At 36.8% G+C, this 21,942-nt stretch overlaps 1 protein-coding gene across 1 annotated transcript in view; it reads right to left on the bottom strand.

The window, feature by feature from the left end:
• The window catches only part of LOC104070267 (roundabout homolog 2-like), a gene marked incomplete at its 3' end in the record, with an annotated part of 109,761 nt that overhangs the window by 52,889 nt on the left and 34,930 nt on the right, over nt 1-21,942 (bottom strand). Inside the window, exons 6-10 of the mRNA XM_009584040.1 lie at nt 17,734-17,905; nt 10,622-10,827; nt 6,540-6,621; nt 5,669-5,834; nt 3,769-3,935 (exon numbers count right to left, since the gene is read on the bottom strand). Of these exons, the coding sequence (XP_009582335.1) occupies nt 3,769-3,935; nt 5,669-5,834; nt 6,540-6,621; nt 10,622-10,827; nt 17,734-17,905 (793 nt within the window). The remainder of the gene's footprint in view (nt 1-3,768; nt 3,936-5,668; nt 5,835-6,539; nt 6,622-10,621; nt 10,828-17,733; nt 17,906-21,942) is intronic.

The raw sequence follows: 21,942 nt of genomic DNA, 5'->3' as shown, positions 1-21,942 counted from the left end.
GTGTGATCACTTAGTATAAGTCTATGGAAAACTGTGACTCCATTTCCAGCACCGCATGTAGCCCTAGTACCTAGTCCTTAGGGACTACATTTGCCTTATGCCATTGTGTTAAATTGAATGAAGCAGTATTACCTTTGATAAATAGGAACTGCAAACACAAAATACGTGTCAGAAAATGGAGAAGGAGATGTGCAATGTGTCTTTTTAGTGATAGGTCCTGGAAATCATAATTTTCTGTTACATTGCACCAAAAGGAGAATGTTGGGCTATAGCTATCACCTAGCTAATATATCACCATAGCACGTCCCTTCCCTCCAACTTAGACAGAAATGAAGGTACTTTGTAGGAGCCAGTGAAGTCTGGATCCCTTCAATGGATCCTTCAAGGATCTTACAACACCGTTCCTGGTCAACAGTTACAGATGCCCTTACTATGTCAATTGTCTATGTGGATTGCATAATGCCTGTTAGACATACACATAGTGATTATTTCTGCTGGAATTTGCTTGTAATTTTTCCAGAAGAGGCGATTTGGAACACAAGCACAGATTATATTCTAAAATGCCTGATACATTATGGTCATGTCTGTCTAGGCATCTGTGAATTCTGCTTGGTTTTCCCATGGGATTCACTAGCCAAAGACACCTTCCCTCTTTTTGGATCAACATCATGTCCTTATGAAGAGAATACATACATAAAAGGGTTTTTCCCCCTCTGATGGTCTTAGATATGGGAGTATGTAGCATGTGATTTCTTTTTATCTTCTAAATATTATAAAGAAATAATAGTGCTTTTAAAAATGAAACATTTAAATATAAGAACTGAGTGTGAATCACATGCCTCCAGGTTTTAAAAGAAAGTAGTTTTTGATCATCAATATTTCAGCTTCATAATTCTGGATTGTTATGGGTTCTGAGCCACCAATAAACAATATTGCCACAGGCTTCTACTGATATTCAAATGAAAATGGCTCCATGGATCTCCAAAGGGAATATAATCCAAATATGGATGTCAGTGAAGGAGCTTTTCTAGCAAATTATGCCTATTCAAAGTCACCACAAAACAGAAACATATAATATAATAAATCTGTAAGACAGCAACTCAGACTGGTTACAGGATGATAATTTATGCTGCTATCCACAAAAAGCTATGATCCCTGGTACAAAATACCTACAGCTACCCATGGCTACATTTTAGGTTAAGTTATCCTGTGGTATACAACCAACAAAGTACCTATATTCTCTCAGGAGAAAAGACATTTCTACATAGTGTGTTTGTATGAACTGCATTTCATCATTTTAATGGGACATATGTCCAGAAGCAAGGGAATAACATGGGCTAATAACACTAAGAAATGATGTACACGTGGAATTCTGTTTTCTGGTATGTACACTTGGAAACGTATGCATATGTGATGCTCACAGTGTAATGTCTTGTAATGTCTTGTAATGTCATTTTCACATTACTAAGAGACTCCTGTCTCAAAAAAAAAAAAGCAGTTGATCTACCTATAAGGATATTGTCAAGTACTGGAATAATAAAATCATGACTCAAGCAAAACGGGCTCAAGAAGCTATATTCTAATTACAGGTAAGAGGTCTTTAAAATTAAATTGGTTATATATTTTCTCTAACCTCTCTTTTAACAGCTTCCAGTGAACTTACTATTAGTTGCTAGTAATTTAAATTCCAGGGATAGGATTATATATAGTTTCTTGGAAGTGTTTCTTAATATATGGTTTGGTCTGTTAATAATCCAAACAAGAAATCAACTCCTTTCTTAGAGTAATTACTGATTTCTCTGTCCTTATTTGATGTAAGTCATATAAGGTAAACCTTTTGAAAGTGCCTGATTGTCTATTTCTAGTCCACTGGTGAAAATATGCATAAAATCCTATTACTTGTATTTGCTATACTTAATACCAGGAAATTAAATGCTCAGCTATTAAAGCTACCACAGACACCTGTTGCAAATTAATATTATATAGCACTGTTATAGCTGCTTTTTTCTTCCTCCACTGTGGCCACTGTGAATAGGCTTTCTACTGTGTGTCAGCTTCTTCTGTGAGCCTGAATTGAATTCAGGCATAATTAGAAATCACATCAAAACATTATGTTAATTTTCAATTGATTTTATGATTTAATTCTATTAAACTGGAGGCTTGCAAAGAAGCTATAAATCCTGTACATGTCTCAGTGTGCTTGACTGCTAAACAGCTTCTGGAAATGGAAGCTGCAACACATGCTGTAGCTAATTAAAAGACATGTTTTTACTGAAATCAAATTGCTTGTCAGTATGTCAGATAAAAAGTCTATACTTGACACTCAAATGCCAAACAAAGTTGTTTTTTTAACTAGGTGATAAGTTATGCAGACTAAAAGGCTGGTGCAATGAAAAGCATGAGTCACCCTATAATAATGGGAGAGTAAGAAGGAGAGGAAAACTTGTGATACTCTGTGGATAGTCAAGCCATGAAATCCCTGCCCAACTCACTCCTTCAGCTTTTCAGAAAGCAACTCTGTTTCTCCTTTTACAGCAATGGTTACTATTTTGAGGGGATAATGATTGAGGACAGATTTATTCAGGAATAGACTGGAATGAGAGAGGCTGGGTGCAATGGTCATGTGATAAAGAAATACCACCCTACTCTTATTTCTCTCTTTCCATCTAGGACCAGCAAAGGACCCAAAACACTTACACATGCTAGAGGCTGACACAGGATGCACTCTCCATGCACACTTTTATAACTTCCATAAACAGAGACAGAGGATCTCATTCTAAATTAACTGTGACAGGAGCTATTACTTTGGATTCGAAAAAATTATGATTCCAAAAAATTATTAATACCTGTATTCAAACCTATTTAACACAGAACTACACTCATTAATGAAGTATTCAAACGATGTGTTGTCAAAGCCAAAAAAATCCATGCTGTGAAGAGAAATTTGTTTGTGGCAGTTACACGTGGTTAGAGCTTGATGTAATGTGAACAGAACTCAATAGTCAATTCAATAGCAATGGAGGATCACAGCTATCAATTATATCACCACCCTATAAATGAAGAATTTCACTTCAGCCTTCCCTCTTGGTTTATGCAGCGGATTAATAGAAAGAATTCAGAAATCTAGGTATATAAATAGAAGAGCCATACTTTTCTCAGAATAACTTCAAAATATTTTTAGCATGCAGATGCCTTAATTTACATTAATTCTTCGCCTAAATGTTGGACCAGATTAGTCAATACACTACAGATATTTTGTGCAATGCTTTTGATTAAAACTAATGCTAAACATTAAGACTAATGCTAAACGTCTGCTTATGCTGTCTGTCATAAGCACTTGTTATTATAGTATATCCCTATTATAAAAATGAAGAAGAAGTAAGGACACGGAGAGAAAAGATACTGAGGAGAGCATGGTATTCAGAGCACTTTTCAGAAAAGCTTGGGTAACTCTCATAACTTGCAATAGAAACCAGGCATTAAGGAGCAAGTGTGTTGCAAGTCTAAGTGTGTTGCACTTAGACCAAGTCTAAGTGTGTTGCAAACCAAAAGGTCTACAATGTACCAAGGATTAAAGAGCTAACCTATCTCTCCTAAACTCCAGATTGATACAGCAAACATTGAACTATTTCCTATCTTTATTGGTTAAGCTCAATTCATGATTCCTTCAGTCAGAGTGCTAAAGCCAAATGGCCAGACTGACCTATTGGTCTCAGTTCCTTCTTTCTATTTTAGCTCAAGCACATAAGCCTTAAAAATTACTATTACCTTGTGTTCGGACAGGATCTGACATAGGGCTGGGATCACTCAGACCTTGCGAATTGATAGCTCTCACCATAAACAGGTAGATTGTATTGGGGCGCAGTCCTCTCACAGTGTAGAGAGTAGTCTTCACATGGTTAGCCACTGTCTGCCAACTATTGCTCACAGATTGACTGCAATGAGAAGAGGATTGAAGATTATAGACTAATGCAAGAGAAAAATAAAGAAGTGAAAGGACCTACTTTTGTAACCCTATATCAAGTCTAAGTACAGGAAAAAGTAGTAAAAACAGGGTAAAAATAAAAATATTTGAGTTAACTCATCAAGACGGGATTAAAAAAATAACACAGCTGTCAAAAGTCTTTCTCCTTTCAAGAGAAGCAAAAGCTTTTGCTATCTCTCTAAAGCAAATACCTGCAAAAGGAAAGTGTGGAAAGCTGTAAAGTAAATTTGAATGATAAATAGGCCACTCTTGAACACAAACCTTAGGAAAAAAAAAATCCTGTTAAAAGAATAATTTTCTATACTGCTAAGTAAATTATGTCAATAAATTGTTATTGGAAGAAAAGTATTCTCCTTGAACTAAAATCATACTCAAAGTTACAAAAAAAGGTCTGAAAACATGCTTGTAAATGAAGGAAAGTATATGAGTATTTTTTCTGTCACTACATTTTCCATTGGACATTATTATAATTAGATTACAATCCACTGTATGAAGAGATTTCAAGTGTGATTGTTAAAATAAATTTTAATGAAAATGCCCAGGTTTTGTTAAAGTTATTGGTGGAATGCCATTAAAGCTTATCTAGGGTGAAGTATCACAAAAGTTTAAAGAAAATTTGATTTTATTGTGCTTTGTTGTATAGCATTGATTAAAAAATTCTTTAAGTATATTAAAAGGAAAAAGAAAATGGAAAGCTATGAGTTTCACATTGTTTCAATTGTTTCATTCATTTATTTAATGCATAAAGGATAGTACAAGTTCCAGAACAAAACCAACTGTCTGCATATACAGTAATGTTCTTTGCACATTAACATAGCAGGATGAAGCATTATCACTATAACTTCTTAAATTTGCATGCATACGATTTTGACAAATTCTTGCATGAATTTTAATTAAAAGATGAAGTAAATTATTTGTCATTTGTTGCACATCTTGATTAAGGAAAACATTTAAGGACGTGCGCATTTTTAAGCAGAAGAGTATATTACTGATACACGTGAGAGGTATGGCCCACGCTTAAACAAACTTGCTGAACTGGGCCCAGGAGTTCTTTCCTACCACGTATTAAGTGCTGCTGTGTGGAAGGGAGCAGCTGGATTCTCTTCAATCTCAGGCTGCAGGATGAAATCCTAAATTATCAACACTAGCCTTTTCAGTTAAAAGTTTTAATCTATCTAAAACAATAAAAACCAGAAATTTAAAGTGCTTTGACTCTTTAATAGGTGCTGCTTTAACAAGAACAGAAATTAAAGTATGCAGAGAGGCTTCAGGACTATCCATTTATTTTCAGATTATTTGTACTAAGACAGTCAAGGTAACACTGGCCCAAATTATTTGACCTGCAGCATTCCCACAGGAGATACTCACTGATCATCAATGCTAAGAGAAAAGTAACAAATAATGACTGCATTGTCCTGTTATATTCCTGTTGACCTGAAGAAATAGTTAGATGCTCCTCTAATTAGATGCTCCTCTAATTAATCACTTAGAGAAAAGTGATAAACTGAAAAAAAATCAATTTAAAAAATAAGAATCAATGCCTGCCATAGGAGTTGAGTCTTTTAATGAACTTCTAATGATACATGTAGCGTCCAAAGGAACACCACAATACCAGGAGAACAGCTGGTACCAGGGTTTAAGCCAAATTAGAAAGGAAGATTAAAAGTGTAATAATTCACATACCTAAAAGCCTCAATGATATATGCACTAGCTGGTAGGCTTCCAGGGGTCCCTGGTTGCCAGGACAGGGTGACACTGTTCTTAGTAACATCAGTGACCTGAGGTTTGGATGGTGGCCCAGGGAGGTCATTTATATCATAATTTTTACTGACTGTTGCTCCACCGGATTCTGTAAGGGGCAAATATAAAACAATTACTTTTTATCCTTGATTGTGTAAATTTGATCAAAGTAGAAGATTAAAAGGAAAAACATGCCAAACATCTGCAAAATCAGCAAAACCAATGTTCTTAATCTGTGAAGAACTAAGTCAACAATTGCATTACCACATATATTTTTGGATGAAGAGCTATCATTCTTTAGATACATACTGAAAGACAAACCCTGCAAAACTCAAAAGGTTATACATAAATATATAAAAAAAGGAAAGAAAGAGTAACAAAAAAGCCCAGTTTTGCCGAAATTTACATAACATATCAAAACCTCAGTTACTAGAAGGCTGAGAAAGTTCCTATATCCAGATCAACTCCAGTACCCACAGAGAACACATTGGACTTTGACAGGACTGTGTAGGCATAATAGTTTTCCTGCCCAAGCCAATTAGTGGACGAATCCACAGTTTACTAATACTCCTGTTTAGAAGAATGATAGCATACCGCTGTCACTGGAGACAAATACAGATTGTTGCAATGTCAATGGGCATTTAAAGATGATAGCAATGAAATGCAAGGCATGTGAAGGAATCCAGCCTTTCCACTAAAACTTCTCCACCTCAATCCCAGAATTTTTAGAATGGATTATTTGACTCAGACTGCTCTAATATAGTCTCACTTTCATTTTGTGCCAACTGAAAAACAGCCCCTGGACATCGCTTACCTGTCACCTCCAGCACAGCACTCCAAGATGTCTCCCCACTGGAACTTGTAGCAACACAAGTGTAAGTCCCAGTATCGGACAGCTAGACATAAAAAAGTTAAAGGCAGTTTTAACAACATTTTAGAATCAGCTGACAGAGTTTACTCTAATTTTCTTTTTCTGGATGTTTCTTGGTAAGAAGGACTTAGCCTACATTTTACACCAGACTAGAGAGCACCAGACATTTTCAAGCAATCATTTAATGGTGGCTTACTTTTAGAGAACTATAATAAGATTACTTGCTTCTAATACTTTTCTAATTCTAATTTTCATATTGTTAATGGTACCAGTACAGCATGTAAGTGCCACAGAATGGATGTTTTAGACAGTATCAATCTTTGTATTGGTTACCACAAATACAGGTGAAATCAGGTAACAATATAACAACAATTAACTTCTTAGAGGATAAAATCTCACCGTTCGTTATCCCATGGTGACCCAGAGATACAGTTTCCAGTGCCAGGAAGGCTGTTACAGCATCTTAGACTCTTATGACAGATGAAGTCATTTCTATACAGGCCACCACACATACAAATACTGTTGCTGAGAGTTAACTGTGGTTCTCTCTACACAGACAGTCCTCCAAGTCATTTTCAAATGGCAAAGTTAAATCAGATCCTACACCACGCTTACCTTTTTTCTGTTTCACGTGGGATTTTATTTCAGGCTTGCAAGACACTTTGGTAGCAAAACAAATGCATTTGTATAAAACTGTTGTGATTCTCTTGTCAGTTCATATATTTCAAATTTATTTGGGGAAACCGTTTTGAATTATATTGTCAATATTAATCTTATTGCTGTATAAATTGTTCTACTGGAAAATTTGCCAAGTGTTTTCTATTCCTTACTTAAAGTAAGATTTCTGAGACAGGAACTAGTGAAGACTACAGAGGTGGGTGGAAAACGGTAACTTCACAAAGCACAAAATATACAAAGGAGCCCTCCTACCACTATGTATGAAGCATGGTAATCTGGAATTGGAAGCAGAAGAGGGAGAGTGCTGACTCTAGTGATAAAAGAGAAGAATTATATTCACCATCAGATGACTTGACGGAAATAGGACTGCATTGAAGAAGCTTTATTGGACTTTAAGGAATTGTAATGAGTGTTCTGCTAAATGCAGATTGGCACTGTAGCAAAAGTGCCTATACCTCACTCTTCAAGAAGAATGTCAAGGCAAATAAGTGAGATGCTCTTTAGATTACTTGTTGATATATAATTTAATCGATTTTTAACTTTGTCGTGTTTGAATTTTGTTGGTAATTTCTTCAGATACACTGGGACTGCAGCGTACATTCTTAGGGGCAGGAAGCAACTGACTAATGCCAGTTCAATAGTCTGAATGAGCATGACTTGCATTTTAGAAGGTGCTTTTGCCGTGAAATACAAGCAATAATTAAACCCCTCTGACAATGCCTGAGAAACTCAAAATATAAAGGTACTGCTAATGAAATGAGAAAGACTCTTGAAGGGAGTCAGATTTTCCAGAGGAGAGTGCCTTATTGCATTCTGAAGTAGTGTTTTATTTTGCTTCTTCCAAACTTTTATTAAACATATAATTATGTGATAATGGAGAATATTTCTCAAGGCTATGGTTTGCAACTGCATTTGTGTACTACCGTGACAGATGGTGTATGGTATATTCAATGAAGTATGTGGTATACACAACAGAGTAACGTGCAGAAGGCAAACTCAACATATAAAGCAAGCTGGAGATATGCTGCCTCCTGCAAGTTATGGTGAATTATCTAACTTCCAGACTGTGGATGGATTAGATACAGACATTGTGTATTGATAATTCAATTATTTATACTTTTTTTGTGCTATGGAAAAAAACAACAGGGGAGGTGAATGGAAAATCTTTGCTATTCAGTAAAATAAACAGTTTTCTTCCTTAGTTAATGCAGGTGTCTAAATCTGGTGTGGTATACTTCTACGGAGCAGAAAGAAGTTTTCCGTCAATGTCAACCTGTCTGAAAGGGTACTGAGTGAATGATGTCTGTGAGTTTTTAGTTGTCTTCCTCAGAGCATCTGGGAAGAGTGCCTTGTCAGAAAAATCTTTAGGTTCATGTTTATGACTGTGGCCCATGGTTGACTGTGACTGCTGCAGACTCCTCAATAGTTTGATTTACACACAGAAAGAGAGTTACAGAGCAGAAGAGGATGGTCTCAAAGGTTTAAATAGCAGTGGCTCATCTTTACCCACATCTTGAAATCTTTTATAATTGCAATAGTGATTATTATTTGTGAAGGGAGGAGAAGGCTGAGGACATGTGGGTGATAAATACTAGTTTGTTTTGAAGTCAGGTATGTAACATATTCTGTGGCCATTTTTTCTTAGGAAGTGTTGCTAGTCCTTGCCCAGGTAGACCTGAGAGAAAAGTTAAACATTCCAGATTTAAATCCGTATTTAATTCATAAAAATTGCAAGGTACAGGAGAAATCTGTTTTTTACAGTTGTGTGTGGTTTTTGTTCTTAAGTCTGAGTCAAACAGTGCACATTACTGCAATCACGGGGTTTATAAAAAAATGTCTTTCTGAGCCTTTAAGGAAAATTGGTTACTAGTGAATGAGCCACTTAAGGATCAATAAAAGCTTCATGTCTTTCAAAACCACGCTCACTACTAATACTGTTTTCTTCTCCCCTTGCAAGCAATTTTTTTTCGTTTCGTTTACAGACCTTGTGCCTCTAACAGTGGGATTAATGCGCTGGCACGATTCAGAACCAATTTCATTGTTTGCATAGCTGCATGCAGACAGGTATCCCAGGAGCTTCTGCCTCATGGACACTCCAAAGAAGCCTATCATCAATGGCTGAAAGTTTGTTTGAAATCACTAAGCTTCCACCTTTAATTGCCGCTTTCTAACACTACTGGGGAATCTTGACTATTCAAGCGCACTCTTTAATCCGGCTCTACAGGAAAAATGCATTAACCTTCATGGCCTAAACCTGCCTTCAGCCCAGGGAGGAAGGATAAATTGTTTACTCAAGGAAAGCTAGCATAAATTTTTTAATAAATTCCATTTTGTTCCAAGGAAGTTAACAATTCATCTACGATCACTGATGAGATGGTATCAGAAAACAAAACTGCATTTTATGTCTTGTCCGTGTAGCTATGTTTATTGACATTTTTTTGGATGGCAAAGCTAAGTGCAGAAATTACTGTTGATGAAATTAAATGGTTTCTGAAATTGTCTTTAAGTTTTTGACAAATAATTACATTTACCTTCCTATTTTTTCATACATGCTTGTCCACACACACACAACCAACTACGCATTTTTATCTTTGAAGAGGGAAAAAATTAGTGATGCAATGTTTATCAACAGAATCTGACATTATACTATTTGGAATATTATAAAATTTCTTTGTAGTTTTAAGATATCGTATTATCTCACGTGTCAAAATGTAAATATTATGATAGGCATTTCATTTTGAATAGAAATCCCTCTGCATATGACTGCATGTATGTTACAATATTAGTTGCCTTCTCCTATCTGCAGCCTTATGGAACGTCTCCAGCAAGCATAACATTGGAATAATCAGCCAGCTTAAGGCTGCCAAGACTCATTGATGGAGAAAGTGCACGGCCAAACCCTGATGAACTCCAGAATCACTTGCTAGCACAATAGCTCCTTGGAAAATGATGATCAGGTGTTAAAAATGAACTGCTCTAAGTTTTAACAGAGACAACAGGGCAATGGCTTCATGGTAAGACCGACTGAAAAGATAAGGAAGGCCTGTCTTTTTACATGTCTATCCGTCCCCAACTCATGTGTTTTATTGCAACGTATGTAAGATTTTAAATATCAATACTATTTTTAGGGAATTCTAATAGAAATATCCGGTGCTAGTTTGGCTCTTCTTTTTTCCCCTACACAATGTCAAAGAATGAAATAGGATGTGGCCATGCTGAGAATTTCATAGTAAAAGAGATAATTAAATTAATTTTGAAGACAACAGACTGCAAGACAGCAGAACACACCAACAGTTCAAGACTAGCCATGTACCACTTGTAGCACTTGTTTTGTTATTGCTACTCACCCGCAGAGTTTTAATCTGAAGCGTCCCCTGATCCTGTATGGATGTTCGAGGGTCCCTGCCCAGGAAGGTGAATCCTTCTTTTAACCAGCTGATGACAGGAAGGGGGTCACCGGTTGCCTTGCACTTCAGCAAAGCTGTCCCATCCACTGCCAGTGTCTGATTGACTGGCCCCTGGAGGATGATGGGTGGAGGCCTATCTGTCAAGACTAAACAGTAACACACGCATTGGCATCCACACCTTTAACGATCCTCTGCTGCAGTTTGCCCTTTCCTTGTCACAGTACCAATTTTAACAGACTGGTTTAAGTTAGCCTCTAAAAGGCTAAAAACATTATTTTTGGAAGACTCACAGATACATGTTAACAATTAACTGGTATATTTGAAAAGTGGTTTTGGAGGAATTTTATTTCACCACTGGAAGATAACACGTAGATATATAAAATTTTGTTAGCAAAGATCATCAGACTCATTTAATTAAGACAGGATGAAAATTAAGACCTTGATCTAGAAAAGAACTGAGGTACATCTCTTATTTCTTCCAATTTAGGAAAGCACTTAGAGCACGTTTAATGTCACATCAAAATGTGCTTAATTGCTCACCTGATTTAGGGTCTAAAAGAAAATCAAAGTTCAAAGTGAAACACTGTAGCCATTCTAGCATGGGTACCAACCACATCCCCCATTCACGCTCAACTTGCAAGTTTTCATCAGCAAAAATATCTAACAATAATACAAAACATTTTCATAATGTGAGTGATGTAAATGATTGTACCACTATTTCCAGTGCAGAAAAATTCAAACTCAATCAAGTCATTTAACAGCTTACTTAACAAATAATTTCATCACCTTTTAAAGCCATGAACTTCCTCTATTCTTTTTCCCCTAATAATTTACATTTGCATGCTTGAATTACTGCTTAAAGGACTCCGTAACGAGTGAGCGAGTGCATGGCTGCATATAAACCTCATTCCATGACCAGTGGGGTATCTCGAAGTCGAGGTAAAATGCTCATGTTCGTTTTTCTTGAAAGGAACAGTTTTCATAGATAATTCTCCTGTTCTCCTGTTGAACCTATTCTCTGAGCCATCTGTTAAGCAGCAAAATATAACTCTCTGTTTTTAAAGAATGTGTTTATACAAAATGAATGTGAAATACTTGAATATAAACAAGGCTATGACTCCTGTGTAAAATCAGTATAACAGAACTGAGAATTCATTTTTATATATTTACCTGCCACACTGCTGCTGTTTTAAATCTTTGAACAACTGAACAAATACACGATTGGTATTAAATATTGTAACAGGCAGGATTCACTCCGAAATCAGTGTAAGTTAGCCTGCCTCCACTGATGTCAATTGAGTTTGAATCATTTATTCTAACTGAGAATCTGGTTCATTATAGTCCATACACAACACCTGACTCTAACAACGAAGTGAAAATAAATTATTGTGAAACAATATGGTTTCTGTTGTATTTGAGCTGTTTGAGATGCAAACCTCTGGAACCTTCAACAGATCCAAAGCGCTTTCATTATGTCATTTAATAAATAAAAATTATTAGGGAGATGTTAGTGGTACACTTTATACCTAAAATAATTGTTTCTGAAATTGTAACATTGCAAAAATACTAACTACCTTCTTTTGTTAACAAGATACGCAAAGGATAGAATCATTAGTATTAGTAGCACCTTGAGGTGTGAGTTCACCACATTTATTGAAATTGAAACTGAAAACAGAAAGCCAATACAGATTATTTATTAACACCAGAACGTGAAAGCTATTTTGGAAATTCTGAAATATCACCCACTGAATGCAGAGATAGGACAGGAAACACTATATTACAAGAAAAGAGAAAATGTAACGCATTTTCACCTTGATATGAAATTTTTGATCTCATTAAAGGTTCCGTATGACTACACAGTTCAGCCATTTGGTAAAATAAAACTTGATCTCAGCTCATATCTACTATCAGCATACCTGCAGCACGAGTATATTCAAATGAAAACTTAGCTGTGTAAGTTTTCATTTAGATTTAATATAAAACAGCAAATCCCAGTTTTCTAGGTAGCTAAAAATTAAGGAAAAAGGATTACTTAAGTTGCTAACTATTCCATTGCAGTTATTTGCTGCAACTAATTGCCTTTCATATGTGTAGCAATGTAGGTATTTTCAAAACCTACTGCATTACAGATATTGTTCTTTGGCATGTAATTAGTTTTTTTACAGCTCAAATGAGGAGCTCATAATCCTTTAAATAGCCCTGATCAATAGTGTAATTGAAAGTCTCCTGGCCAGAAGGAATCTTCATTTTCAAGGGTGTTACGGGTGAAAGACCACTACAGGTTTCCATGACACAAAGGCTAAAGGTTAAATGAACACTTAGGGTTTCCACTGATCTGTGAACGACTGTATTGTCTTCACAACTATGACTTGTAAATCTTCTCTAAAACGTGTATACATGCTTGTATTCCTACTACATAGGTCTCCTGTACAAGGATTCAAAACTCGGTTAGAGGTTTAGAAATATATATCATAAGCATTCTGAAGAACAGAGAGATAATGAAAAATATCCACAAAAAGGTTGAGGTTTTGTTAGTTTCTTTTACAACGTTTTAATATTTTAGTTAAATTTTACGTTGTTTTCTCCTAGCAGGAAACTTTTATATCCATTCTACAGAAACATGTTGTGTGTCTAAAATATATCTGCATAGTAAAAGAGAAGTTGATTTCAAAATATATTCATATATTTTGGTAACTGAAAAATTATCAGATTCCTTTTGTGATAAAATGCAGCTTAAATTTTCAGTAGAGTATCAGAAAAGAACAAATTATATTTGTTAATGAACAGTTTATTCACTACAAATGCAATTTGGATCAACTGAAACCATGTTTAAATTTGGGTGGAATTTGGTCAAATTACAACAGGAAATTAAAATAAGAGAATGACAAAATGAAGTCTTTACTTTGGCACCTCCAAAATCAACATTTCAAAGGTTTTCCTGGTGAATTAATGGGTAAAATCAGACACAAATCACAAAATTCTCATGATGAACACTAGCATGATAGGGCAGGGTGCTCTCCTGAGAGACCAACCCTTCCTCTGTCTTTTTTGTGGAAGAGCTTCACAGGAGGCTGTGAAGTTGTTCTGAATCTCTCCTGTTTGAAACTGTCACACTTGCTATAAAACATGTAATATACTTTTGATCAGGGACAGGAATTATGGTTGCCAGATTTGCAGACGAGTAAACAGTGAGTGATATTAAATTCTTTCAGGAGGATTTGAGAGAGACTTATCCCAGAATATTCATTAGACCTATCATAAAAAAATTGCAGAGGAGTTTGGGAAAAATGCCTTAAGTGTCTATTCCAAATCAGTGGAGAGGGAGCTGTTGAGGTATGCTGCCAACTCTTTCTCTCCTTTTTTTTTTTTTTTTTGGACATCTGTTCTGGATTCTCCTTGCAGGTCCAGCCTTTTGCTTTCATTCAAAACCCCAGAAATGTGATCATTTTAATTAATTGAATATCCTAAAACATTTCATTCTTATGCCATCCACTGGGGAAGGTTAAGCTTGCTCCTCCATTCCAATACTCATCCTAAACTGCAACTGCTGGGAAAACTAGCACGGGTAGGCTGATCCTACAGTTGAGCGTGCAGTGGTCAAAATTTTTATTAATAAGTTGCCCTGGTTTTGGCTGGGATGGAGTTGATTTTCTTCCTATTAACTGGTATAGTGCTGTGTTTGGATGTAGTATGAGAATAATGTTGATAACACACTGATGTTTTAGTTGTTACTAAGTAATGTTTACGCTAGTCAAGTTTTCATCTTCCCGTGCCCTGCCAGGTGTGCGGGGGGCTGGGAGGGAGCGTGGCCGGGATGGCTGCCCCAGCTGGCCAATGGGCTATTCCATACCATATGACATCACGCTCAGCATATAAGGCTGGGCGAAGAAGAAGGAGGGGGGGATGTTCAGAGTGATGGCGTTTGTCTTCCCAAGTAACTGTCACGCGTGATGGAGCCCTGCTTTCCTGGAGATGGCTGAACCCCTGCCTGACGATGGGAAGTAGCGAATGAATTCCTTGTTTTCCTTTGCTTGCGTGCGCGGCTTTTGCTTTCCCTATTAAACTGTCTTTATCTCAACCCACGAGTTTTCTCACTTTGACCCTTCTGATTCTCTCCCCCATCCCACTCAGGGGGGAGTGAGCGAGCGGCTGCGTGGTGCTCAGTGGCCGGCTGGGGTTAAACCACAACATACGTATAAATAATGACTAGATTAGAAGAAACTGAGATCTTCTCCAAAATACTCTGTGCATGATGGATAAATTTATGGAATAAATTACTAATTGTAAACTATTCTTTTTATCTTGAGCATGGACATAGTTAGATGGAAGCATTTGGTTTATTTGCATGATCTGTCATTTTAAGACTGTGAGCTGCATATTCACTTCTTGAGTTTGAAAGGATTGCTAAGATTGTCTCAATTTTTAAAATTATTTTGCTTTTCCAGATGTGCGTTAGACAGTGGATTATATGATAGCTTTTCAAGAAAATACAAGATTTGAATTTCAAATACACTGATGGCTCCTAGCACAGTCCATAATCAGCAAAATTATCACTCAACTCAGCACATTTCATCACAGCTAGTAATCTCTTCTCATGTGAACACTTGAGTTAAAAATATTTCCAGTAAAGACTTGTAAGTGCAAAAATGTAACAACTGAAACACTGCTATATATGGTATAATTAAGCACTTGTTTTTCTGCACATGACATATGTTTTCATTCTGTATTGGAACTTCAATTGGATCTAAATTACTCTGGATCAAACAAAAATGTGTTCAAAATGAAAAAGATGGCTCGCCACTATTATTAAATCATTAACCAAACAGAAAAATTCTGGGCTATGAAGTAAAACTGAAATCACCAGCCAAAAACTAGAACACTAATGCTTAAGTATATAGCTAGCATGCACAGTGTTTATCTTTTATTATATTTTTAAAACCATTAAATTAGATTACCCTACTGATAAAAATCATTAGCTTCCATAACTTCTGCTCAGCATCAACCAAAACAAATTATTTAGACATTTATGGTTAACTTCCTAACTGAAAGCAATTAAAAAAATATCTGTGATCTAATGGTACATTTATTTATATAATCTCAGTTCCACAATATTGTTCTGGCACTTTTCTCCTGACCTCACCTGCCCTTTGACTCAAGGATGAAATGGTATTTCTATAAAGCAACCTTGTATTATTTCATAATGATCATGCTGACAGTAGGTTCTGGAAAGTGTTTGAAGAACGCAGGCCTTGCATTCCTTGAGCAGCAGAGCCACCAGCTAATGCTTTCTCTAGCAATGTGGAATGCACACCGCCTTTAATCAGAATTAATTGTAGTTGAGTTTGCATTTTAGCCAGGACACTTTTCTGATCTTTCTGTTGACTTGTTAAATAAACTAATGAAAATTCCAAAGAGGTCATTAGGATTTATTATTTTTTTTCCCCCACACAAAACAGATAGAGATGGACCACAGGCCTTGTCTGTCAAAAGGAAGAATTTCTCATCACTAATATCCTTGAACCTGATTTGATCCTCTCGGCCCCTGTTGCAGTAAATCTGTACAGCATCAGCAGGTGTAACCATTAACAGCTCAATGTCCTCTTAGCCAATGTTTGTGTGTTCTGTTTATTCCAATCACAGTCATGGCATTGAATCAGCCAGCGCTATGGACAGATATTAAAAAATACTGCCTTTCCATTAATTTTAAATGACCTTTTAATCTACATTTAAATTTGAATTGAATGAAAATGCATCATTTTGTCATAGACCATGAGAGAAAGGTCTTAAGAGATACTGCAGAGCAAAGGTTAGCCTTTAGCCTCCAGAAACTACTTTACAGAAAAGCGATGTGCTTGTAAAGATGCAAGGATAAGACAGAAATTATCTCCCCTTGTCATAAAAATATAGACAGCTTTTGGAAAACAAAGAAAAGGCATCAAATTAATGCTCAAACCTCTATAACATGAGTCTGAACCTCTCTACCTGTCACTTGTGATGAATATGCTCCTGTGAAAAGCCAGATTATTCAAAATTAGACATCTTTTCAAACTTTCATGGTGCAGGCAGGTCTCTAAGGGAACAGTAAAAGTAGACCTCTGCATATAACAACAGTTTTAATGGCAAAAATTCATCAAAGTCTGTCAGGAGATATTTAATGAGTCAGTTAAGGAATAATGATGCCGGGGAATGCAACAATCTCCTAGTATAAGAGGAATTCTGTTGCTTTCTTCACTAACATTAAAGAATGCATGCTGCCTTCTATCCATAATGGGATGAAGAGGGATAACAACAGGATTCCTGACATGAAAAGGATTCATGTTTGTAGATGCAGTAAGGTAAACTTCAAGGCAGGATAACTTTCAAATCCAAAATTTTGAAATTGAAAGCATCGAGACAGATCATGTAATGCTTTTCTTTTCCTTTCCTGAAAACCCTACCTAGGTATTCACATGTCTGTTTTCACATCTAACCATAGTGAGAAGTTCTTAGCACACAGCTCTGAGGTAAGGAAATATCTTGGTGCCTTATTGCCACAGGGACTAAAGGGCTACATGTTGTAGCTGTTCTAAACCAACAGTACTCTGGTAAGTTCAAGGCAACAGTGTTGATTTAATTGAGCTAAGGACACATCCCCAAACTAGCTGCCTAAGATAATACTGAAGACTGGGACTGAGGTGGGAATTGAGCCTGATTTTTCTGCACCCCAGTTCACTGCTTTAATCACAAACCTATTCATTCTTCACAATATTTTTTGCAGTCCTATCTTAGCTCTAGTGAACCAAGAAGCTTGCTTTCTCACCAACCCTATTCTAAAGTGGTTTGTACCTTGCTTGTATTATTAAGGAACCTCCAGAAAGAAAGCAAAAGGCAAACTAGACTTTGATGCCTTTTTGATACCATAGAGAATTGCACAGAGACCCTTTTTTCATTGTATTTTCTGTAGAAACTTGTCTGTTTACCTTGTATGAATTATGTGATCTAATATGCCTTTATTTACACCACTTTTAAAATACTTTTGACAGGAAAAAACACTAGGAATTTCTATAGCTCACCATCAGTAACCTCCAGCTGAGCCTTTGCTAAAATGCTTCCAGCAACCGTCAGTGCTTGACAAATGTAGTAGCCTGCATCAGACCGCTGAATGTTGGTAATAGTGAGGTCTCCAGTTGGTGACACTGAATACCTGCTGTTGGGTTGGAGAGGCTGGTTTGGGAAGAGTAGATTCTGCAAAGACAATTCATCTCACATCAATTCAAAACACAAAAGCACCACTTCTCCCTCAGCCAGAGAGACAACATTTTTTCCTTAAAAGTACTATATATAAATTAGAAGAAAAACGAAGTGTGGTTATGACTTTATGAACACATAGAGCTAGCTTTCCCTGCCTTGGGCGACTTGCAGCTTAAATTAGAAACAGTCCTTTGACAGGACACAGTGGTATGTTCTGGCTGGGGGTCTAGGCGAGGAGAAATTTTCCAACAATTGCACTTGAGTGATTTGTATTTGTGACACATTCATCTTCATTCTGAATTTAATTGTAATAATATACTTAGTTGGCTGTCAAACCAGTAGGATACAATGCTACAGTAAACATTAGAAAACTAGCAGAAAGAATTGAGTCCCAGAGACTTGAGGGAGCATAGCACTATTGTTTGGCTGTGAACATGTTCTGGGCAAAGGAGAAAGTAAGAGCATGGCACAGAAGGAAAGCTGGGAGGAAGATACAAAGAGGTCATAAAGTAGGAGAAGCTGGCAGAGCATGAGATCTTAAAGGAGAAGTAAAAGTAAATTAAAACTGAGATGTACCAAAGGAGAAAAGCAGCATGGAGCCTTGAGGGTGAAGAGAAGGGGTCTAAATCTGATATGGAAATCATCAGAGAGAAAAAATAATTTCATGTAGGATAAGACATCAATTAGCACAAAACAGGGAGATAGCTTTTGCCTTTGGGCTGGATTGGAGAACAGAGAGATGTCAATAAGAATAACTGGAATGGATGTAGCAGTCATTGCATATGATGAAGGACTGAATGAATCAATAATACAGAAAAGGACAGAAAAGCTTTTAGTGGTGAGGGCTGTGTTTTCAAGGAAAAAGTTATACCGTCTGGCACAGCTCTTGATGTGAATAAAAAAGAACAGGAAAAGGGAGGCAATGTGAAAGGTCAGCAGCATTGCCCAATGAGACAGAAAGGGAAATAGATTAAACAACAGTAATTCCAGTCTGGCTTTTATGTGAACTCAACAAGCCTCTCCGAAAAATACAATCATTTGTATCAGGAATATCCCAACACACTGTTACCATGCTGTGATAAGCTTTCAGTCATTACTGCAGCTCTGTATAGCTCTGCTGTGCTTTCTAATGATGACTCTCTACTAACTTTTAAGCTTGTCTATATGGGCTAAAAAGAAAATCTAAAAGTATAGAGTACGGTATTAAATGAATTTTCTGTAGATCTGCTTCTTCAGCAGTAGACCTTAATGGTTTACAAAAAATTGTTTGGAACTGACAAACTCGGATTTTAAAAAATTCTGCTTTGAAGTGAAACTCACACCCTTATCTCTGTGGTTTTGGCAATAAAAGGAGAGATATGCTTTAAATAAGATCCAACACTCCAAGTATCCTTACAATTGTATTAAACTACTAGGCTACTTGTCACCCTAGGGGGAGTCTTTCCCCTTACCCCCTTTCAATGTCAATGTTCAAGAAATTTTTCACAGCAAATTTTTCCTCAAAAATCAATATGCACCCAGTAAACATGTCAGATCCAATAAGAAAAAAAGTGTGAAAATTCTGAAACAATTTCAGGCTACGAGGTTAAGTGGGTCTTGAAAAATTGCCCTGTTTTCTGAATTGCCATGAAACTTTCAGAATAACCTCTGCCTGGCACAGATACCTACCTAATAAGGGTACTATGAAAACGCCACTAAATTTTATGAGAAAGCAGAGAATTTTGATATGGTTGAGCTTGACTCCATTATGCAAAGTGTAAAAAGAAACACAACATAAAAGACAGTGCAAGGATCAAGCTCCCAGTTCTTAAGAGGACAAAGATCCAGAATCCTCTTCATCACTGCATTAGAAAGGGGAGGTTACCCTTCTTTTTGTCTTCAGCATGGGCTTATCTGCTCTTGAGAGGTACCACATCCCAGTGAATATTCCACACTTCAGGAGGAGCTGATCAGTCTCATGACTCCTCCCTTCAAAGACCAGATAACTATGACTTATAACTTGTCCTAAATTACAGTACAACACCTTTTTAAATGTTTTTACAATTTCACTGGTTTTAATTAGCTGTCGGGTTGCTCATCTGGGCACTATGGTGGCATGCTGGGTTGCAAACAGGGGGACCAGAGTCACCCCTGATGTAATACCACTGAATTTATCTCAAGGAAGAATTTAATCTAGAGAGTCTAAAGGTTACACACGCCCTGCCCTGGTGCATTTCATTGGGGAAAAGGCTACGGAGTACAAAGGACCAGCTGTTTATGCACAAGTTGGCACAAAAAATGACTCAGGAGGGAACAGCTTCCCTCCCTTCCAGCTGGTTGTGCTCAGAAACACAGGATCGAGAAATGGATTCACAATGAAAAATGCCCTACAATTACTGGAGTGGGATAACATGACTACATAACATTACTCTGAACACTAACAGTCGTGCTGCAAACAGTTCCTCGAGCAAAAGCAGAAGCAAGCATTGTAAAACCAAGCAACAACTTATAGCCGGGCATGCAAAGGTGAAAACTCATGTATGGTCAGTGGACAATGCCTAATTTGGCCAAAATACCATCCTTCAGATTTCTATGATGATATACAGTGTGTGGAAACTCACCTATTCTATGGCGTCTCATTGCAAAATCTGGCAAGTTGTATATTGAGATGGTAACGCTAACCTGTGTTACTTCACTGATGCTCAGTTAAGATTAAGATGAGGATGTAGTGAATCACGTTGAGCTATGTTTCAAGGTTTGATTATAAACCATGGAGGTATCAATTTTTACGTTGCATTTATTTGCCAAAAAAGACCATTCTAACCCTCAGGGATCTGGTTCTCAATACCGTAATTAATTTTCAAGGTTTGTAATTAAACAGTTTCAACATGATACAATCAGTAGGTAATAACATTCAATTAAAGACACAAGATGCATTTTCACCTTAAAATGTTTTTACCCTTGAAGTGATACCAATGGAAGAGGATAAAATAGAGTATTAACACTTTTCAATTACGCTAAATGACTTTAATCCTGCAAATGATGTTCTACTTTAATTAGAAGCTCTTCTCTTTATTACAGCATGATGGATGTCCACTTTATTAGATTCAAGTGTGACACTATAAGCTCACTTTACATAAACATTACCATGTTATTAAAATGCTCTACAAGGAAGAGTTTTGAAATGTTTGCTAGCACATCAGTACTTCCTACTTTAATTTCAATATGCTATTCTACTTTCCCCTTGGAACAATTTTCACCTTAGTGAGACTCACAGTACTGTGTTTTATCAGGATGTGAACCGTGGAGGATAGATCTAAAGTTCTCTGAATAATACGCTGAAAGAAACACACTGAAGACTAAGCTTACACTCATACAAGCTTACACTCATAAAGTAACAGTGTTGTATCTTTGTAAGCCACAAATGCAACAGAGCACAAAATGCTGTCAGCCTTGGTCCTGTCGTTCTGGACTAGTTATCTGACCTCGTGAGAAGGTGAAGCAGAAGCAGGTGGCAGAGCGGGAGATCTGCGATTCAGTTCTTATTCCACTTTTTAACAGAGGTGGTACACACAATGCCTCCAGATTAGACAAAAGGCACAGCACAGTATGGATACTTGAGTTAACTCACTCATATTGCCATATGGGAAAAAGTAGACAGGGCTCTGGAAAGACTAATTTAGCCAATGGAGAAGGGTACGTAGTATAAATACATAGGCAGACGTCGCCATGACAGGCTTCATCAGGGAGCTGCAGAAGGCGCTGTCCTTGGGCATCCATTTGCCCCTTTTAATCTTTTCTCAGGTGCAAAAGAGAATAGGGCACAGAGTTTACAGTGTTCAAATTTAACATACTAACATGAACTGCACATTGAAAGTGAGAAGGACTGACTTCTGCTGTAACATAGTGCCAATACAGCAAGAGCAGTAAAAAAATGTTATGGCATGACATTCAAATATTAAGCTATAGAAGTTAATATTGGCTAATGGCAACATTGACTGCTACATCAGAAATTTTGCTTTCAAAAAAACGACAGTAAGGATCAGGGAAAT

Source organism: Fulmarus glacialis, unplaced genomic scaffold (assembly GCF_000690835.1).
Source record: "Fulmarus glacialis isolate BGI_N327 unplaced genomic scaffold, ASM69083v1 scaffold4618, whole genome shotgun sequence".
In the NCBI taxonomy this organism is placed as follows: Eukaryota; Metazoa; Chordata; class Aves; order Procellariiformes; family Procellariidae; genus Fulmarus; species Fulmarus glacialis.
The sequence above is the reverse complement of the archived record's forward strand: the minus strand, read 5'-3'. Positions and strand labels throughout refer to the sequence as shown.